Source organism: Caretta caretta, chromosome 3, assembly GCF_965140235.1.
Source record: "Caretta caretta isolate rCarCar2 chromosome 3, rCarCar1.hap1, whole genome shotgun sequence".
In the NCBI taxonomy this organism is placed as follows: Eukaryota; Metazoa; Chordata; order Testudines; family Cheloniidae; genus Caretta; species Caretta caretta.
Window position 1 is genome coordinate 37955974 of NC_134208.1, and position 22714 is coordinate 37978687.

The 22714-nt window shown below is 38.0% G+C and overlaps 1 protein-coding gene across 1 annotated transcript in view; it reads right to left on the reverse strand.

The window, feature by feature from the left end:
- The window catches only part of TPO (thyroid peroxidase), a 65160-nt gene extending 42652 nt beyond the window's left edge, over positions 1-22508 (reverse strand). The window contains exons 1-4 of the mRNA XM_048846322.2: positions 22415-22508; positions 18880-18964; positions 7576-7745; positions 4664-4796 (exon numbers count right to left, since the gene is read on the reverse strand). Coding sequence (XP_048702279.2) covers positions 4664-4796; positions 7576-7745; positions 18880-18964; positions 22415-22508 — 482 coding nt within the window. The remainder of the gene's footprint in view (positions 1-4663; positions 4797-7575; positions 7746-18879; positions 18965-22414) is intronic.
- Positions 22509-22714: the final 206 nt, after the last annotated feature.

Sequence of the window (22714 nt, forward strand, 5' to 3'; positions counted from 1 at the left end):
TTAACCCGAATAATTCACACTGGAAGGTTGAAATGTGCCTTAATAAAGCATTCAAATTAGTTACAGTTGATTTGTCTTTATTGAAATTGCATAAAGTACTGCACATAGTGTAGTGCTATTCCACTCAATTAAAAATAATGAAATGTTAATTTAACTGCTTAACCAGTGATTTTTCTCCTGATTGCTTTTATATTTTAGCAGCTCACTAGAATGTTACTGCAGTAAAATCCCTTTCAGATGCTTTTTATTATTATGTAAAGATGGAATTAATGCCCTCTTAAACAGTGTATCAAGCCTGTGTAGTTTAACAAATACACTTGATTCTATATTTATGGATTCCTGCTCTATTCTCTGCATTCACATATTATAGTTCTACTTATTTTTAATAGTATCTGCTGTTTCAAAACTGAGCACTTTGGAAAAGTTCATTAAAAGGCAATTTATGACCAAAATGTAGAAAGAAAAGACTGTGAAAAAGATCCAGAGATGAATCCAGTTTATATTATTCAAGCAAATCCCCCCACCCCTGAAGTCCATGGAATTAAGTGAGCAGGATTTATCCCCAGGCAGTTGAAACAGAGGGTTACTGTTTCACAGATCCTTATGATGTAATCAAATATGATTTCTTCTATGTCAAGTGGAGATTTTTCACTCACTCATACTGGCATTACACATTTTTGGATAGCTCAAAATTCGTTTTGTTGTGCCTTAGAAGGGACCTGAAGGTTTAAGATGCAGTTTATTACCTGGATTTATATCTTTTGAATGCCCTTTTTTTTAGTGTGCCAGGTTTTGGTATCAAGATGTAGAAAGGAAATATTTGAATTAATGTGGTATGACTATATAATACTGTAGTGGAGGACTCTATGTTTCAAATCTTTCTGAGATGTCAGGGACACAACTCGGGAGATGCACAAAGAAATAGCTGCAAGCATGGATCCTTTGTTATTACATTTAAGTTTTCACATGAAAGGCACTTGAACAAATGGCCATAAGGATGCAAGAATGAGAATTATATAATGAAATTCCTTTGTTGGTTAAAGACAATAACCTAACTAGCTGGACAACTCATTTCTGTAATAACTAGATTTTAGAGCTAGAAAACACATTATTTTATCTTTTTTGCACATGATGCATTTGGGAATGCCCAGCCCTTTCACTCCACATGCATCAGCTGCCAATACAATTCCATAGCTGCTATTTTTAAACATTTGAAACAGAAATTCTGAATTTCCTGTTTGTTACACTTGAGTGAAAAGTTCAAAATCTACTCAAATTGATTATAGCAGAATAAAAATGTGACTGAGATATTCTCCCAGTCCCCAACACATACAGGGGAGTTAAAGACATCTTTCAGCTAGAAAAATAAACAGCATTATGGAACTTATGATAATTTTCAAAAAGAACCATTTTCTAAACAGTTTATCTACATTATTTACCTAACTGAAATTTAAATTTGGCTGGGGTTTATAACTCTCAGATGCCTTTGAAAATTCTAATCTCTCTTTTGAAAATAATTTCCTTGAGATAACAACATCTTCCCATAATGCAGCACTCTCCGCTACCAACTAGTGCACTGCAGAACAATGGGAAAGTGGAGGTGCAGGCCAACAAAACTTTGGCAAAACCCTGCTCATGTAAAAAGTGCAAAGAATCTCTGAAGTATCCAGTGAAAGCATGGAATATGAGATCTCATTCAAGATGGTAAACTCCCTGGTGCAGTATTCATGTATCTACTTTGGAAAAGGAAAGGGCTAAACATAATATGGCATGTTTTGAATCAATAGCTCGATGGAGTCCAGGGGTTTCAGAACAGGAGTCAGATTCCCAGCTAGTGTAAAATGATGTAGCTCCACTAAAATCAATTGAGCTAAACTGTATTATACCATTTGAAGATCTGCCCCATGAAGTATAAACAACTAAGCCATCCTTCCCTGTCCCTAACATAACTGGAATGCCTTAATCTTCAAAATCCCTTCCATTTCCCTAAACAATGCAAAGTACTCAGATCAGTGCCACTTAGCTGAGGACCAAGACAAAGCTAAATAATTGCTTGGACATGCCTTTCCTCCAAACCCCCTCTATTAAAAAATAAGTCTGCACATACTTTTGGCTGTTATCCCATCACATACTTTTGGACAGCAAAGCTAAGGACAATAAATCTAAATAAAGCTAAGGACAATAAATAAATAAAGCCTACATTTACTCCTAATACGTTATGCATTTGCTTGAAGGATTTCACAGTGAAGTAAAGTTATCTCAATGTTGCATGTTAAACAGTCCATAAACCAAGCTATTTGCCCCAAATATGCATACTGTACATATTTAAGATTAATTAATCAAAAGCACAGCTATAATCAAAGAAATTTGCTGATTGCTTTTTAAGTACATCTTAACTAGATTCCTCTTAGAAGTAAATAGCTGTTCCAAACTGAAATTAACTTTAAATTACACCCATGCAATGCTGCCCTGACTTACTGACCTAAGACTGAATTGCATGCTACTAATGGGTGACTGGACTGACATGATTCTGATACATCATCAATCCGAAAGAGGCAACTTTAGTTGGGGATTGGTCCTGCTTTGAGCAGGGGGTTGGACTAGATGACCTCCTGAGGTCCCTTCCAAACCTGATATTCTATGATTCTATGAACTGTAGAGCTAGGATAAATTACAGATACCTGTATAAAACTCACTTTTTTTTTAACTTTTGTGTTTTGAGACCTTCAAAGCTTGTTTACATTGTAATGCAATGGGTTTGATCCTCAGTTGCCATACATGAACGTAGCTCAAAGTATTTCAATGGAGCCACTCTGAATTACACCGCATGCGGCCCAATGATATTAAAAGTCTTACTCTCCATTGCCTGGCATTTTTTTTTTGTAGTTGATTAGTGCCAAGTGGCTGTGAAACATTACTAAATAAGAATGGTAGCATTTTATACTCACTTTGTATGTGTGCAAATGACTACACAAGGTTCAAGATAGTGGAGAGTCATGCTCACTGTGTCCAAACTGAATGAGTTATCAGTTGCAACTATAATATTAAGTACTATCTCAGATGTTAAACAATTCTATAGGTGTCTAGAGTGGGATCAGCTGATACACATATTTGATCTTATGTTGTAGTTGCATTTGAGGATGGTCTCTTGCACAATTCTTATCAGAGAGCTTGCCATGCAACACTAAGATCATTTGCAATGTGGCAAAACTGACTAATTCCACAACAAAACAAGGTTTTTTTGAACCAAGGTTAATTCTTTGTTTGGAATTTTCAGTTTGGCACAAATCCCCAAAATCCCAGCGATAGCTAAGGAACCTCCCCTGACCCCACCTCTACCTCCACCCCCGCTTTCATTGCAAATCAAATCAGGGTGATTCTTCTGAAGTAAAAATCTCTCTCGCTATTTAAAAGCTTTTGGCTGGATAACCTGAGTTAGCACTTTGGAAAACCTGTGTTCTTCTTACCATAAGAAGTAAGCAGTCAAATGCAGTTAGGAAGTGTGTCGTCACATGAGAGCAGGTCAGTGTTTGTGGAGGCTAAACTGGACCAGTAGCAATGATAATACATTTATTTTTGAGCCACGCGAATCGTGAAAGCTGCAAATTAATCACAGCCGTAATTTTTCTAATGGCCTCATCAATAAAAAAACCAAGCTCTTGTTAATAAGCCCTTTAAGGAGAAGTAGTTATAAATAAAACTTTGACAGGAAGAAAAGTCAATTTTAAAGTCTCACTGTAGCCGCCCCAGATATTAGCAAATATGAATTCTGGGATTTAATGCGTTGTTGAAGAGTTTATGCTCTTGAAATTCACAGAGGCCTGGCCAATATATCTTTTTTTTTTTTTGTCGAAGTATTAAAATATGATACAATACTATTTAACTGAAGTTCAGTTCACCAAACAGTCTGGTTAACTAAATGTTGGTTATGTCCACAGACACAGTAAAGCTCCAGGCCCTTTAAAAGCTGACCAGTCTGGAAGCCAGGCAGCATTCCCTTCACTGAATGCCAGATGTAGGAAACTTTTCACTGTGGATAAACCATTCTGGGGCAGGCTGGTATCTCTGTACTGTGCTCTGAGGCTCAAAGCACAGATTATACAAAGATCATAGAATATCAGGGTTGGAAGAGATCTCAGGAGGTCATCTAGTCCAACCCCCTGCTCAAAGCAGGACCAATCCTCAATTTTTGCCCCAGATCCCTAAGTGTCCCCCTCAAAGATTGAACTCACAACCCTGGGTTTATCAGGCCAATGCTCAAACCACTGAGCTATCCCTCCCAGCCTCCCTCCCAATGACCAGACACCTCCCCCTCATCCAAAACCATGTTCAACTGAATGTTTTGAATGTGTCCCAAAACCTTCAGCCAACCAAGGCTCTGATGCACAAGCATTTTAACATCACTTTGTGGTTTGCATGTAAGAAATCTGTACTGTACCTTTGAATGTCTATCTGCTAGGGAACAGCTATGAGAAAAACTGAATAGTGGAAACACTGTTTTCTTTCTTTTCTCATGGAGATATTACAGTGGTTTTTCTTTCTTCATTGTTTTCTTTAATCTAACATGAAATTAAGTAACCATTTCATTTTCTTCTGGGTCAAAACCCATACCTTTATGAATAACAGGAAGAGAACTGTGTCCTAAACAACGCAAGTTACATACCTGTTATTGCACGCACCAGTGATGAGGCGGTATTTATTGGCTAGGCAATTATTTTGACATTTTGGTGGCAGCATGTAAGGCAGACATCCAGAAATATTGGCAATCATGCTGAGCAGATCAGGTGATAAAAGATCTGGAAAAAAAAAAAAAACAGCCAACCCAACATGACCCGTTTGTTTGCTCTATTTGTTAAAGAATAATGTTGTATCTGTTACAGTAGAATCCATTACAAAAGTCAACATTAGTCAGCTGTTATCCCTGTCATTTCTGCTAATGTATTTGTTATTCACAAGTATTAACCATGTAGTTTATATAAATAAGGCCATTTTAGCTATTCATCTTCCCTAGACATGTAGATACATGGAATTATTTCTGCTCCCTGGCTAGATGAAAAAGGTATATAGTATTTATTAGGTACTAGATCTGGGCAGTTTTATTAGAACTAATTAAATTATTAATTGAATTAGTTAAAATTACTGTAGTTTCTGAGATCTGAGAAACTGCATAAAACTTACAACAATATCTAAAGTGAATTGGGCATATGACAAACAAAAAGGAAAGAATCCAAAAAGCTAGTGAAAAATTAGGGCCATTATAGTTACAGGTGCGCTGACCTAAATACAGAAAGGAGCTAACATTGCACTTTAAGAGTCAGGTGCTCTCTTTATGAAGGCATGGAAAGCGTGTCATTAACAACTGCATTCTTTTATTGAAATATAACACCATTCCAACACAACAGTGACCACAGCCTGCAACTCCCTGATCCCACAGCCCCACCTTCTGAGGTGGAGGATGACCTGTGGTCTCTGCAGCCACACCAACATCCGTATGTAACAAGAGCCACTCCTCTGCGCTGAAGCTACAGGCAAGAGATGGAGCCCAGTGGCCATCAGAGTTCATTGTGAGTCACATGATTTCAACCCCTTTTGGAGCCAACCTCAGGGTAAAGCAAGAAACTCCAGCCCTCAAATGAATATCAGATCTGCTGGAGACTGGCTGCTCTTCTGCAAGAGGTGGGGTAAGGGAAAGCAGCTAATAATTGCTGCTGCAGGAAGCAGGCAGAGCTTTATCCCTTTTCCCTCAGGAGCCAAAAAGAGGTTTTGGGGAGGGGAGGGAGAGTAGAAGCATCCAACACCATTTTCACAAGAGAGGAAGATGAGGTGCAGAAAGAGTCGAACAGCTCAAGCGGCTCTCTGATCCTGTCCCCTCTTTTCCTCCTGGGTCAGTCTGTTCTCCCCCCTCCTCTCACATCAATCCTGGGAATGGGGAGAGGGGTGAAGAGGACCCTGATGCAGCTGCCCACCCCCCAGGCTAGGGAAAGAGGGGTAAAGAACCCTTGAAACTGAAGGAGCATCAATGGGGATGCTGGTTGGCCAGGGGCAGATGTGGGACTGGATGGGTAGAACTGATACTGGGGCTAGGAAAGTGAATTATTAATTGATGAGCTGGAGAAGGGACAGATGGGGTGGGGGTGGGGGGACAGAATTAATGAATTAGAATGTGGGGGGCTGGGGAGAAGCAGGAATCTAGACACCATTAGGCAGTATGTGGGTAGGTGCTGTTCCAGAGTGCCACCTTGTGACCCTGCCTCAGTTTTTCCTCTGAGTTCTGAGAATAATACACCTACATCCAGAGTCTTTAAGAACAAGATTCCTCCTCTCTTGGGGCCACTTTATTCAGGTTAACCAACCCTCCTTTTAGTTTCACAATTTCACTTTCTTGGGGCTGTGTGCTTCTTATCCCTGTCCTCCCTGACCTGTAAACTCTGCCTTCAAGTCTGGGGACTTCACAGCCCTCCTGCTTGGGGCCTGTGTGAGTATGTCTGCTAGGAGCGAGCCTCTCAGCCCAGGCAGACAGACTCAAGCTAGCATGCCACAAATAGCAATGCAGATGTTGAGATTTGGCCTTTAGTTAAGGCTCTCAAAGCCAATCAGGTCAGGAGGTGGACTTGTGCATAGGCAACAGTATCCACAAGGGGGATTACAGCATAGCACTTTGGTGTGCACTGCTATTCACACCCCCATAGTCTGAACTGTGGGACAGCATGGACAAGCCCTTAGTTTCTGTGTATGGCATGAATTTCCCAAGAAAAAACCCAAGAGAGAGAACTGTAGTGCTTGATGTTTGTTTGCAACAGTCTAGGTCTTCCATCTCTTGAACAGAGAAAAAAAAGTCCATTTATAATACTAAGAAAGAAAATAAATATTATTACAATGTTATTATTTATAGAGATGGTATTAAGTCATGACATATTTGGATCTAGGTCTGAATTTCAAACATCCCAAATGCCAGGGGGGTTGGTTTTGCCCATCTTAAAATAATAATTATAGTAATAATGATGATGTTGTATTACTTAGACAACTCTCCAACTTTGAACTTTCCAGTGCATTACATAAAACAGTAAAATAGCATATAAAATACATAAAATCAATGCACCATGAAAAGTAAGAAGTCCTTCCATGTCTGGAGGAAACATATTTCAGGAACTCAGTGCCCCAGGGGAAAAAGATACAAACAGTACCCTTCTGTGTCTGCCAACTTCAGGCTCCAGAAGGACCAAAGCCTCTGACCTAAGAAGCTCAACAAAACACACAGGGCATTCAGTATATTTGTGAGATGGTTTGTAGACAATCCAAGTGCATGTGTGGGATTGCAAAGGATGCTAGTGGCTAAATGCCGCTGTTCAGATCCTCAAGCACCATAGCAGGACAAGCAGAAGCAAAACACAATAGAGGTTAACTATTTGTAAGATGCTTTTAAGATCTGAACGGCACGCACTGTGACTCTAAGGTTTGGGGATGACTAGTCCTCCTGCCTGCATAAAATAAAAATGAAGCCAACACACTTTCAATCTAGGAGATAAATAACCCTTAAGCTATCAACAGGGATTTCTGCCTGTGTGTTGTATTTACCACTTGGATGCGGTGAGCGTTTCTGCTTCTGGTGAACTTTTTTTTCCAGCACTTGTGTTGAAGTTTCCATTCTTTCAGCAGCTTGGGAAATATCTTGACTTTCTTGTTCAGGAAATTTTGAAAAAGCCAGCAGCAGAGCAGGAGCTATTATTCCCCTCCTTTGAAGATTTCTATAACAGATAAAATATGCATTTAAGTGTAATTAGGGCTTAAGTGGAAAAGATTGAACCTGGGAAGATTTTTATCATCTTTTGCTATTTGTTAAAAATATTTGTATCCATGTTAACAAGGGAAAATGCATTCCGTTCAGTGTCCCCTTTTTATGAAACTTATTAATAATTATATACAGAGCTCTGTCTAGATGGAGAAGGAAAACACTCGTGGTCTGAAATCACAATATAACAAATCATAATGTGTGTACACATATTGTAAATAGTTAAAGATTTGACTTAGAAATACTATATTTTAGGAAAAAAACCCAACATATAAGCTAAGGTTCCTTGAAGCCTAACAGGAGTTTTCCGAATATCTACTTAGTTGTTCAGTTACTCCATGAAAGGGAGTAACATGGAAAGTTATCATGCCAAAAGAGACTTTAGGTTGCTCATGGACAACAAATTAGACATGACTTTGCAAAGCAATATGGAAACAAAACAAGCCTGTGAAATTTCTAAGGCATCAAATTGTAACAAGAAGGTGGTAATCCCTCTGTTAAAACTGCACTCTGAATATTGCATTCAGATATGTGCCTCATTTTTTCATTTTAGCTGGAAACACCATCACTTGGGATGGTTCAGATTAGACTGAAGCAAATGATAAAGACATTCAGTGGAAAATAACTCCAGTAATGTTCTGTCATTTCTATGGCTACACCAGAAATAATGCTGCTGGACAGAGGACAGAAGGAATGTCACTCAATATCTCAAGTGGCAAATAGGAATAAACTTTGCCAGAAGAACTAAACCACTTCCCTTTTATGCTTGTTGTGAATTGATGATGCCCTGAAGCAAAATTTGTATTACATAAGGATACGAAGGGATACCTTGTGGACAAAATACTAATCGATGCTAAATACAATAGTCACAATGTAGAAGCCGAAGAACCGAAGAGTGAAGCCAAATGGTAGGTTTGGTTTAAATGTCACATTTAAGATCACAGACAGCTTAAGGCATAAAATATACAGTTAAGTGCTCAATCAAGAAACAGTCCACTCAATCAAACTTGAGACCTCAGACAAGTGTCTATAGTAAAAAAAAACAGCTCCACATAATGGGTAGCTGGCTGAGTTCCCATTCACTGTGCACCTGCTCATATTCAATCACTGAAGTGCTGTAAATGCTATACCTAGGAGTTTTCACAAATATTTAACCATTTAGGGTTTGTTGCAAAACCACCTAAAGTCAGTGGCAACGTTCCCAATGACTTCAATGAGTCTTGAATCAGATCCCTAGAATGTGAAAAAACCCTCAAGGCAAGCCAAGCTCAGTTTGGTGATGTGTTCTCTAGGCTCATGCTTTACATATAGTTTGGATGGAAATCTGATGTGCAGCACTTTGTTTGACATAGAGAGAAATTAACTGACTTCCAGGCCTTATCTTCACTGCGCTCCACTGCAGCTCAGCTCTGCATGTGAAAGAATAGTGGAACTGGGTCCTGATTAGAGGTAGGCAAAACATTTTGACCACAATTTTATGGTGAAAAATTTAGATTTGGTAACACCACTGTGTTTTATAAATTGTTTGTTTAAAGAAAAAACAAAAAAACAGTGCAACCAACCAACCAAAAAAAATCTGAAAAAATCAAAATGTTTTGTATTTACAATGTAAAAATTAAATTTTGATTTTTCTGGTTCAAAAGGGCTTTTCATTTTGAAATTTCCTTTAATTTAATTTTAAAATTATAAAAAAACATGTAAAATGCTCAAAATCAAAATGAAATGTATTCAACCAAAAACATTTTTTTCCCTCAAACTTTTTCATTTGCCAACAAATTCAAATATTTTTTGATTTTTGGTCTGATCCAAAATGATTTTTGCTCTGATTTTTTGAAATTACCAACTTACCAAAAAATCAGTTATTTGCCGAGTTCTAGTCCTGAGAATGACAAGGGTAAAATTAATCAACAAATCTCACAGACTGTGTAATTCAGAAACAACTCTACTGAAGTCAAAGGAATTATAGAAGTATAAAAACCAGTGTATGAGAGATAAAATTCAGGCCTGAGGTGTTTAGATGTGAGCATAGTTGCCTAAATCCTAAAGTGTATGAGCAACTTGCAGAGATTAATTGCAGAGACCAACTGGGGATTGGTCCTGCTTTGAGCAGGGGGTGGACTAGATGACCTCCTGTGGTCCCTTCCAACCCTGATATTCTATGATTCTATGATTACACTTATTTTTCAAATTCTCAAATATCAGTTCTCAATTACCTTAGCCTTCTCAGGAGGCAATATTTAAATACATATGGATAATTTTCAAAAAGATTTCTCATCTGTATTGGCCATACTCCTTCAGTTTTATATATAGTATCTTTCTTTTGCCTTGAACTAACATTTATTGAAGGCAGTGTTTGAAAATTCCTAACATGCTTTTAAGCCTGAGTTACCTTATACCCCTCAAGAGATATCCCAGAACAGTGAAGTTTTACAGAATATTAAATGAAACTCATTTCATTTTTGGACACCCCTTTGAGAACTTGAGTGTCAGTGAATAACTGGTAATGTTTAGTGACCTTCTGCAAGAGTAGTTTCTTATTTGGGGCATAGAAATTGATTTTTCACTTCCCAGCATATACAGATCATCCCTTTTGTCCACTTGCCTGGGTATACAGAGGCACCAGGAGCAGACAGCAGCTTGCAAGGCATCTGAACTGGTGGCATCTGGAACAGGCTTTGCAAATGAGGTTATTTCCCCTGTTGGTTAGAACTATGAAACCAGGATAGCTCCTGTGCAGTACACACTAAATAAAAGTATTTATTTCTGACTGAAGACTCTGAGCCACCTTTAGTCTGTCATTAAAACTCAGACACTTCCAGGGATGTCATTTGTCTTTTCCCCCCCAGATAAAACATACTCTGCTTCCTTAAGATATTCCTCCACCTTGAAAGACCCAACTTCAGTCATTCCTAGCTCTGGTCTGGTTCAGAAAATCTCATCTACTTTCAATAGAATTAGGCCTACCTCAAAATATTTAGCATGTAGGTTCAGTTCACATAAGAATCTTTGAGTTTAGGGCTCGTCTACAGCTTGTCCAAATTAAACATCTTGAGTTTATACCAAATGGGGCTGGAAATCTCACGGGAAGAAGTTTTTTGAAAGATTTCTGACAGGGTTCAACTGAGGTCTTTTCAGACATTACATTTCATCTGCAGTTTCTCATTACACCAAAAATTTAGGACACTTTATATACTGTACCCATTCCTTCTACTTTCCTTCATATTATTTTTCTTAACTTTTGAAAATGCCTTTGTATTCACTGGTTAAATGGAAACTGCATATGTTGTTTTCTTGATTATTTTGATGCAAACTCATTGATGATTATCTCTGGAATCTAATTTCTTGATAAGATGACTTTCAATGGACAGGAGAGGAAAATTATAAAGAAAAGCTTAGCTCCTTGTAACACAGACAGAGTTTTTAACTCTTTGGCACATTAAAATGAATAGTTAGCATTTGTATTGGGAAGTGAGAGAATCCCATTTCTGTAACAGGAACAGTTGACAGCAAAATATACTTTTTAATAGCTTTGTACATTTCTCAAAGGCCACTTACTTTACTCTTTGAATCAAGCTACTGCATCTCTTTGCAGACAGATATCATAGTGATGGGAATATTATAAGTAATGTTGGTCAAAAAATGCAAATGAAATATTTTTCTTCTGGAAAAATGGATTTTTGTCAAAACTGAAATTTTCTGCAGGAAAGATCCTTTTTAGTAGAACTTTTCATCCAAAACCTCTAAATGATACATTTTGTTTAGGGCCAGTTCTTTGTTAATGTCACAGATCTGGTTATGCTCCTCCTGCTGTATACTTGCCAGACTGCTGTGAGGGGATCCAAGCTCTGAATCCCATGTGCCCTTAGCTTGCTGGTGATGGGCAGATTAAGCCCTGTGCCTAGCTTTGGGCCTCTAGGCACATATTCCAGGTGAAGACCTAATGTCTTACACTCCTCTTGGCAGGGAGGACCCTAGAGGCAAATGCTTAGACTTTGAAACTAGTGCTATCTCCTCCAAAGCCTCTCCAAAGGTTTGAGCCTTGTGGCTTACAGTTTACCTCTTCAGAGAGACATAACAATGAAAACAAACAGATACACAGACATCCTTGAGAGAGGATTCTAAAACACCATTGTTCTTTACTTAACAGCATGAGAAATACACAGATCTATACAAAATAATGAACACACCTATATGCATTTCCCTGCCTCAGATGTCTTACCACTCTGGAGAGGTTTTTGGGCCTGGGCAGAGCCTTTTGGGGTGTCCAGGTTCTTTCCCCCTCAGCTAATAACTTCTTTTCAGAATCATGGAGGCTTTCCAACTCAGCTGGCATTTGCTGACTTTGGGTGGTCCTTTAGTTAAACTGCACATCTCCCCCCACTATGAAAGCATGCCTGTCTCATGAAAGGGAATAGAAAAATCTGTACCAATGTACCTGAAACTGGGTTGGGAACTCTCTAATTAAAGATGTAGTCTGTTCCATAACTTGTATTTCTAATGTTTTGATTAGATTCACTAGAACTGTATGGTTTTCCTTTGCGGGCCATAGTGCAGTGACATTTATGTATATTAATTACATTTTAAATCTATGTTGCAGTGTATGTTATTGTAAGTTAATAAAATGTGTGTGTGTGTGTATTTTTAAAAAAATTTTAAAAAAATATATCTTGAGTGACTGCCATTGTATTTTCACTGGGTAGTTAGTGTATTTTAGTGGTTAATAGTTGGCTCTGAGAGTCTGGATTCTTGAGTTCTATGCCTGGTTGTGCCAATGTCTTACTTTGGAAAGTCACTTAAACTAACTATGCTTCAGTTTATCCTACCTGTAAATTCGGCACAATAATGTTTACCTAAGACACAAGTTTTTGAGTGGCTTGATTACTTAATGATTTGAAATACTTTGAGTTTTTTGGATGAAGGAGTTGTATAAATAAGTGGCACATATAATTATTACTAGAAATATACATCTAAAGCCAATGACTTAAATGTAAGGAACTCCAGGAATCCTTTATGACATGTAGCCAGAAATTACTGCTGAATTACATTGTTGTTAGGTTTCCATGTTGATTAGAGAACATCACATTTTGGTCAAAGTGCAGAGAGCCTTTAGATCACTAATTGTCTTGTTCTCTGTTACAACCAACATGGCTTAGATAGCTTAACTTCAACCAGACTATCATCGTTTTACACTTTAGATTTAGCAAATCATCAGGCAGAGAGAACAATAACAAATGGATGGAGACAAAAGTACCATGTAATAATTGCTGACAGTAAAGTACAAATTAATTTGAGAGATTTCTCATGGAATATACTGAGTCTGTTTCCTTGCTGCCTGGCACCGGGAGATAGATTCCTGGGTCCAACAGAGCTCTGGTTGGTCAGGACCTAAGGTAGGGAGAGCACAGGGAGACAGCCTGGTCTAGAGGATAGGCTTCTGAGTCTTCTATTGCTGGCTTTGGCAATTATCTGCTCTGTGACCTTGGGTGAGTTACTTCACTTCTCCCTGTGTACTTTCCCACTCTTTGTCTGTGTTGTCTATTTAGAGTGTAAGCTTTTCAGGGCATGGACAATTTCTTACTCTGTGTATGTTCAGTGCCTACAATCCTTATTGTGATGCCTAGGCACTACTATAATACAAGTATAATAAAAATAATAAATCATAATAAGTATGATAATTGTAATAGTAATGAAAATTACAATAATGATGATTATTTGTATTATGATAATGACAAAGACAGAACAATGACCCCTGCCTTAAAGAACCAACAATCTAATTATATGATGAGAGACAACAAGTGGGTACAACAAACAGGCCTGGGCAGCACAAAGAAATAACGAGACAATTATAAACTGCACAACAAACAGTGAGAGTTGGATCAGGCACTAAATAATATTAAAATCTGGGAAAGCTATTTCAAAAATATTGCATTTTGCTAGCAGTTCATTGATCAGGACATGCAAGTGAATGAGGACAGACACAAAGATGGATTTAAGCAGCAGGCCACAACTTTATTAAACTTAGCACCCCTCCCTGGTGTTATCTGCCCCCTCTACTCTTACCAGGTATTTAGTAATCCAGTGCAGGGTATACAGGGCCTCTTACATATAGTCCATAACGCAGGGTAGACTCTCCACTGCCTACTCCTAAGATTCAGTACATTCTGCTGAATCCCCTTCCCACTGTGAAGGGGCAGAAGGTACCAGAGAGAGACATTATTCTGTGAAGACTTCAGGTCTCCCCTTTCCCCACAGGCCCAAGCTCCATCAGCTTGAAATCCTAGGTCTCCTTTATTTCTAGGAACTAACTCTTTGGCCTTTCATCCACACTGTGCACCAGCCACAAGTTGTGGTGAACTAAACATTTATATAAATTCCTAGTTTTTAAATTTGAAAGTCCTATTCCTGTTTAATGATGACGCTATGAAGAAACAAAAACAAAACTACAAAGGCATCAGCCAATTTGGCTCCATACTACAACTCAGGGGAGGGAGGGTGAGACAAAAAAACCCAAGCAAGGGTTTAAATTAATGATCGTGGGAAGCAAGGAGCCAATTAGTGCCCATCTTCCTGTGGCTGGCCAATGGGCGTCAGAGTGCCCATGGGAAGGAGTGACCTACACCTGTGTACACTTCCTCTCTAATTCTGAAGCTGTCTGGCCCCCTATAGGTCTAATCAAGTTTACATTTAAAAACTTAGCAACATTGAAGGTAGCTGTAGTCAGTGACTTTAATATGTTGCTGTTCAATAATTACAGCATTCATAAGTATATGGGGAGGGTCTAAAATAATACAAGATTCCAAATGGTGATATTAAATACCTACCTGAGGAAATGAATTTGTCCATTATGATCACAGTTCAAGTTCAAGTTGAAGTAATAAATAAAATCTAGTGTTGTTCACTCAGTGTGTTTGCAGTTTGGAAACCTAGTTCATGAAAACAGCAAACATAATTTTGTACTGTTGTACTTGGAATAGGTTTCAGAGTAACAGCCGTGTTAGTCTGTATTCGCAAAAAGAAAAGGAGTACTTGTGGCACCTTAGAGACTAACCAATTTATTTGAGCATAAGCTTTCGTGAGCTACAGCTCATTTCATCGGATACATACTGTGGAAAATACAGGGAGGAGATTTATATACGCACAGAACATGAAAAAATGGGTGTTATGTGTATGATAATCAAGGTGGGCCATTTCCAGCACAAATCCAGGGTTTAACAAGAACGTCTGGGGGAGGGGGGGAATAGGAAAAAACAAGGGGAAATAGGTTACCTTGCATAATGACTTAGCCACTCCCAGTCTCTATTCAAGCCTAAGTTAATTGTATCAAATTTGCAAATGAATTCCAATTCAACAGTTTCTCGCTGGAGTCTGGATTTGAGGTTTTTTTATTGTAATATCACAACTTTCATGTCTGTAATCGTGACCAGAGAGATTGAAGTGTTCTCCAACTGGTTTATGAATGTTATAATTCTTGACATCTGATTTGTGACCATTTATTCTTTTACGTAGAGACTGTCCAGTTTGACCAATGTACATGGCAGAGGAGCATTGCTGGCACATGATGGCATATATCACATTGGTGGATGTGCAGGTGAACGAGCCCCTGATAGTGTGGCTGATGTTATTAGGCCCTGTGATGGTGTCCCCTGAATAGATATGTGGGCACAGTTGGCAACGGGCTTTGTTGCAAGGATAGGTTCCTGGGTTAGTGGTTCTGTTGTGTGGTATGTGGTTGCTGGTGAGTATTTGCTTCAGACTGGGGGGCTGTCAAGTTTCCCAATCCCAGGCTGAATAGGAAACTGCCTTTTCATCCTAGAAATGTTTTTCATTCTCAAGAGCTGAACTCATTTGTATTGTATTGTGGCCTTCTTCAGTTATTTATGAGCTAAAGCAAGATGATTTGAGTTTTCGCAGTACTATGAATTCCATAACTTCCAGAAGTTCAAATATGCAGTAAGATTCATTTCTCATATTTTTTAGGCTTTGTACTCACTAAAGTCCTAATTCAACTGCACCATATTCTTTTACATATAAAGAAAATAGTTTAGTTTATTAAATTGCACATACCTTTAAAGTGACTTGAAAATACAGAAATATTTTAAGAACTTAAGGACACAGCTGCTTTAGCAGACTATCCAAACAGACCAACAGCCCTCTCAGTCCAGTGTTCTGTTTCTGCAAAGGCCAGGGGTCTGATGTTTAAGAGGAAGGTATAAGACACACTCACAGGGCCAAATTAAGTCAATAGCAAACCTTCCATTAACTTCTATGGGACCCATTGACCTACTGAATTGGCCGAAAGGCACCAAATTGTGTAATATTGTATAAGATAGGGCATATTTCTTATGAACTTCAGTTAATGATCATTTTGTGCCCTGAACCATGAAGATTGACAGCCCTGCTATTTTATACTTGTTAATGTAACTGCAGATGCTATTTTTCTTCATATAGAACTGAAGCCTGCAGTTACTGAGCACCCTGACTCTGATCCAGCAAAACACTTAAGCACGTGCTTAGTGGATATGGTCAGAGTGCTCAGAGGCTTACATGATCAAGCCCATCATGTAAAATGCTTACTACATTTTTACTCTTTCTAAGCTGTTTTCCACCAATAGCACCCTGCCTTCGAAGGTTCCACGGGTCAATCAAATATTCATTTTATCAGATATAATTTGTCATCTGATTTTCAATCATTGTGTTCTTTGTATAATAGGTAAAGAAAATAGGACCTGCTGATTGGTCTTTTCTATATTATTCATTATTATAATTCCCTAAGAAGCCTCTATTAAGAAGAACATTAAAAATGAACTTTGAACATTGCAACACTTTCTATCGTGTATATCTATTATTTTGTTAACATTCTGAAAGAATGTAAACAGTATGGTGCCCTATTTGAAATTAGCTGGATTGCAATTTAGTTTCCAATGGATTGCAACAACCAGCAGCACAACTGGCAATACTAATAATACTTGACATTTATCATCCATGAGGCACTACACAAATGTTAATCAAATAACCTTCACAACATCCCTGTCAGAGTGGTAAATATTATCAGCTCCATTTTATATATGAAGAAACTGAGACATCAATAAGTGAAAGCCAACATTTTAAAATCTGGTCGCATAGCTGTAGGCCCCAAAATCCATATTGAGACAACTAAGCAAAAGTGACCTTCTATTATACTCAGTCTCCTCAAAGAGCTGCAAGAAGCTTTCCTGGGATCTATGAATCTCAAGTCACTTTCACCATATACAGATAAACCCTGTTTGCATAATGGCCTCAGGGACATCAACAATTGTAAAAATGCTGGCGGTCATGGGAGAGAAACAAATTTGGGGTAGCACATACATTTAGATATTTAGAGCTACCTGTACACAGAAATCACTTGATCCCATGCCTAATAATGGTACATTGTACATGGAGTGCCCCCCGTTGACCACTTTGACCAAATTGTGATTGGATTGCTATCATCACTGTTCTCCCCTGACACCGTCTAGGCTCCAACTTCACCGTGAAAAACCAAGCTAATTTTTTTGGTTTTATTTTTGTGTTTTAACTACCATTTCTTTTAACAACTCACGTCTATTCTTCCATTGGGCATTAGTTAAGCTACTGAATTTATTCAGTCCCTAAGATCCTCTCATGCCAAAACCTGTTTAACATGGACTCACTAGGTGAAATTGTGGCCCCACTGAAGTCAAGGGGATTTTTGCCATTACCTTTGATGGAGCTGTTAGGATATAGATATTCAGGCCTGTCTGTAAAGGTCTATACTCTAAGAATTTAGGAGTATTCTTATCACTTAGCTAGTTATAGAGGTATAAAAGAAAGAATCAAAATCACTGTCTGCCGGTGTAAGGGCCTTCTCTTCCTGTGACTTCTCTTACTGAGGCCCTGTTCTTAGGCTAAGATCTTTGGCTAAACAACAGAGGCAGCCATAAGCTGGAAAGCGACCGGTTACATCCTCACATTCCAAACTAGTCACATTGAAATAAGGTGCTATTGGGCTGTTAGGAATACAATCCTGTCCTGATAATGTCTATCGCCTCCAGAGAAAAGGAAGTGCCTAGAAAATGTAAAAGGAAACTTAGTTTGATAGCATCCTATCTGGCAAGAACTCACTTATCAATAGCTGGGATGTGAAATCCTCTCTTCTGTATTGTTTTGTCATTATAGTTCCCACTTTGCTATTGTTTATTTGCATGGTCTCTGTCTGGTTCCGTGCTTGTTTCTGTCTGCTGTATAATTAATTTTGCTGGGTGTAAACTAATTAAGGTGGTGGGATATAATTGGTTAAATAATCATGTTACAATATGTTAGGATTGGTTAGTTAAATTTCAGGAAAATGATTGGTTAAGGTATAGCTAAGCAGAACTCAAGTTTTACTATATAGTCTGCAGTCAATCAGGAAGTGTGTGTGTGGGGGGGGAAATGGGAAGAGGGAATGGGGGTGGGGAAATTGGAATCATGTTTAGCTTAGGGCAGGAATGGGAACAGGGCCACAGGTAAGGCTCTGTCATGTCAGAGCTGGGAAGGGGGACACTAAGGAAGGAAACTGGAATCATGCTTGCTGGAAGTTCACCCCAGTAAACATCAAATTGTTTGCACCTTTGGACTTCGGGTATTGTTGCTCTCTGTTCATGTGAGAAGGACCAGGGAAGTGAGTGGGTGAAGGAATAAGCCCCCTAAAAGGAGCTCTGACATCACCCATTGTTTCTATCTCATTCAGATGCTGGTAAAATATAGTTGCTATTTAAAGCTTTACTTTAGCCCAATAAATAAATGAGGTTATGTAAAAACTCAGACTCGTTTGCCTCAAAGATTCATGCCATCTGACATCTTTCATTGGATTCAAACAATCAGAAAACACTCGTTTGCTAGAGTATTTTTTGTTTTTTACATAGTAACGCTTTATTAGTTAACGAATAAAATATTGCACTAGTGTGCAGCATATGGTATGATACAAACTAGATTGGTTCACAACATGTGAAAGGATGATGTGACATTGCATGCTCCCCTAAACAGATATCCTTATGGCCAAACAAGGGTCACACTGAAATTAACGGCAAACCTGACACACAGACCATTTTTACCTTTTCAGTGTATGGTATATAGGATCATCCACCACTTTAGCCCCCTCCTGGATAGCACTGGTAATGTGGGTATCTTCAGTTTCTTCTACATATTAAAAAAATTAAAAGTTAAATTGGAGGCAACAATCATCCAAAGAGTATTGATCATTGAGATATTTACTGATATACTTTCCTTCATAAAATCCACTTAATATTGATATAAGGCTGTCTGTAATTTTTCCACTGAAATGATTTCCCAAACTTTCTCATGTGGCTAATGTTGAGGGAGCTATTATTTTACAAAAAAAGGAGCTATCATCACATATAGCTGCCTAGCAGTATTTATGTTATTAATGGGTTCTTCTCTGAGTCAGTAACCTCCTTTGGGCTGTAACTTAATATAAGCACTATGGGGTCTGTGTGTAAACTAATTTTATGTACCTTGAAAATTCTGTTTATTTTCCTCCAGAATATTATCTTAGGGCAGTTCCACCATACATGCACAAAGATCCCTGTTCTGCCATGTTCTCTCCTGCATTTGACTCTCTTTTTATATATTTCCTTAGTTTAAATGGAGTGAGGTAACACTGATAAAAGTACTTTGTAATAATTGTGCATATGAGTTATACAAATGATAAGGTTCCAGCCTTCCTCCAGATATTTTAAAACTCAATTCAGGCAAGATCCAGATATTTCCTCATTGTTGCAAATGGATGTCTGGTTTTAGACCTTTTTCGTATTTTTCCATAAAGGTCCTATTTTCTGGCTCCATTGGTAACAATTGGTTATACCATGCAGAGAGCAGGACTTTTCACATGATTTTCCCCATAATTACTGTTTCTATGATTGTTCATGCTCTCCTAAAAATTGGGCTGCCTGACTGGGATTTAATATACTACTTTAGTTGCCAATAAACCAGAACTGGCATATTAATATTCCCCATAAATAATTTGATGGCATTAATTGTCATCATTTTATCATTGTGGTCAATGGTTGTGTACCATTTTCCTCCCATGTATTTTATATTGGATTAGATGAACCCAGTTGAAATTCTGGATTGTTTCTGATGAGTTTAAATGAGGTTGGAAAGGGGGTACAGCTTATCAAATTCCATACCCAAAATGTCCTTGTGAAAGGATGATGTGACATTGCATATTCCCTGGATTGTTTCTCTTTTGTACTGATCTATATCTTCTAGGTTAAAAAGAATAAGAACACTATGCTAAATATATGTTTAAAATCCTGTTGTTCAATTTCCACCCATATTTACTGGGAATACCAGGGTTTCAGGCTGATAGTGATATTAACTGAACCACCCAGTAATATTTTAATAAATTTGGTACTGCCAATCCCCCATCCACAGTGGGTACATACAGAGAATTCTTACTTACAAATGGGAACTTATTGTCCCATACAAATGTAATAATTCTTGTTTGGGTTGCCTTTTGTTATATGTCCTTTCAGACTGCCAACAGCCAGTGCTCCCAATTCTAATAATTAGAAGCAACATCTAAACACCACACCTTTGGAGATCTTTTTTGGTACCCATGTTGGCAAGGCCTGAAATAGGAAATTAAGCTTTGGCAACCAATCCATTTTCATTTTAAGCGCTACAACCAATCTAAGGCAAATGTAGTCTTTTTCCAATCCAACAAATCAGTTTTGAAATACCAGGGGAAAAAAATCAATGTAATTTACCTGACTGAAGTTAGGAGACATACTGATTCTTAAGTACTTTTGTTTGGACCATACAAACGCATATGTATCTTGCAGCTGTTTAATTACAGTTTACAGCCCTATACTGAATATTTCAGATATCTTATAGTCAATTTTCTGGCCTGATATATCACTGAATTAATTATTTTTTTCAGAATGGAAGTCAGATTGTACTGAATTGGTACCATTAGTATAATATCATCTGCAAACAGTGCAATTGTATGTTCTATTTCATTAATTGTAAGTGCTGTTATGCTATTATTATTCTTTGTTTTGTAGTGCCAGGTGTTCAATAAAGAGGGAAACAACAAGGGGTAAAGGGGACAACTTTGGCTCCTCTTTGCAGTTGAAATTCTTTGGCACGTACCCTGCTAATTTTTATCCTAGTGGATGGAGAATCTTAAAATATCTGTGTCTTCATAATGCCTCCAGAATCCATCTCTGACACCTATGTTTTGAGAAAATGCCATTCTATGTTATCAGAGATGTCAGGATCTAAGGATAGCAGCAGACATTTCCCCCCCCCACCCCCGCTTATTGTGAATTACTCCTATGATTCATCTAACGTTATCACTCAGGTGTCTACTTCGTATGAAACCTTTTTGATCAATGTATATCAACTGAGGAAGTACTGCTGTGCATCTGTTCTTCTAGCAAGAGTATCTGAAAAGGTTTTAATATCTACATTAAAAAGTAAGATTGACTCAAGCCACATAGAAGTGTGTCTTTGGTACTACTATTTTCAATTATTTTTATGGGTGTTTTCCACCAAACTGTTACTCTGCCTGCCTCATTTTTTTGAGCATTGTTGATCGCATAGTCCCAAACAAGATTTTGATCTGAAACACATGACGTAATTGAATTTCTGCCTCTGCCTCTTTTTAGTGATAAGCACAGGTTTTAATTTCCATACACTGTTTTGCCAGAAATAGCTGCTTTTCACCAGTGCTAAATTTGTTCAGCTACACTGGATGAACTAGCCAACTTTTTTGTTAGGTCTTTCCAGGCCAAGACCTCCCTAACAATTCACATGGTGACACCAAACTGAGAGTCCATAACAGGAATCAAAGTTGATCTCCTGTTTGGCGGTTATGGTCTAGAAAAGAACACAATCTCCCATGAAAAGCAATGTCCCCCGCTGCATCCCAGATCTAATCTTATTTGACAAAATGTTTATACCTTACTTTGAAATGCAAGAGCTTCTAAGATTGTTCCCATCTTAATCTCACCTAAAGGTATAGAATAAAATAATAAACTACAGATATCAAAAAGCCCTGCTTGTTCATCTTGTATACTCTCTACTACAGCAGAAGTGTTCTTCATACGATATTCCTGAATCTTGGTTCAATCCAGTTTTAAAATGACTCAAACAATGGGACTTCCAATATTTCTCCAGCCATGGTTCAATAGACCTTACTGGCTTAGAATTCACTGTAAGTTCTGAAGTTCATAGTAGTTCTGAAGTCTTACAGAGTCTAACTTTATGGATTCTGATTCTAGGAAGGAAGTCAGAGTTCTGTGTGTTAATACTGTATGTGACTTGTGAATGCAATCAAGAAAGTACAACCAGACATTCCTAATCACAAGGTACATGAATCAGACACATCCATCACAGGTGCAAAGGGTGTTCCCCGTGGTGAATTTATAAAGCTGTAATTTTATTTTTTTAAAGGAAAACAATTGTGGAAAAACTTTCACTGATGTCTATCTTTGTCTCTCTTCTGGCTATAAAGAGTATTATAAGCTAAACTACCAAGCGTTACCTGTGTGTTTTCAGTTTCACCAACAGTACAACCAAAGGTTGAAACAGGAAATAAAGAACATTTTATTTGTTACTTACCAAAGAAGACATCTTTGCCTTTCTGAACAAAAGAGAAGAAAAGAGCTGTGCAGGCCATTGTTGCTGAAACTCCCAAGAAAATGAACACTCTCATCTGAAGGAATGAAGACATTATGGTGGGTGAAAAACGGGGATCACAGCTCCTAGAAGAAATATACAGTATGCACACTAGATAATTTCCTAAGACCAGTAATATATGTTCTCTTTTCATTAAATATGTTGTCACACATTTGGATATTACTTCAAAGTTTTTAAAAAAAACTCATAATTAGTTCATTCACTTTTTCTTTCATGGTGTTA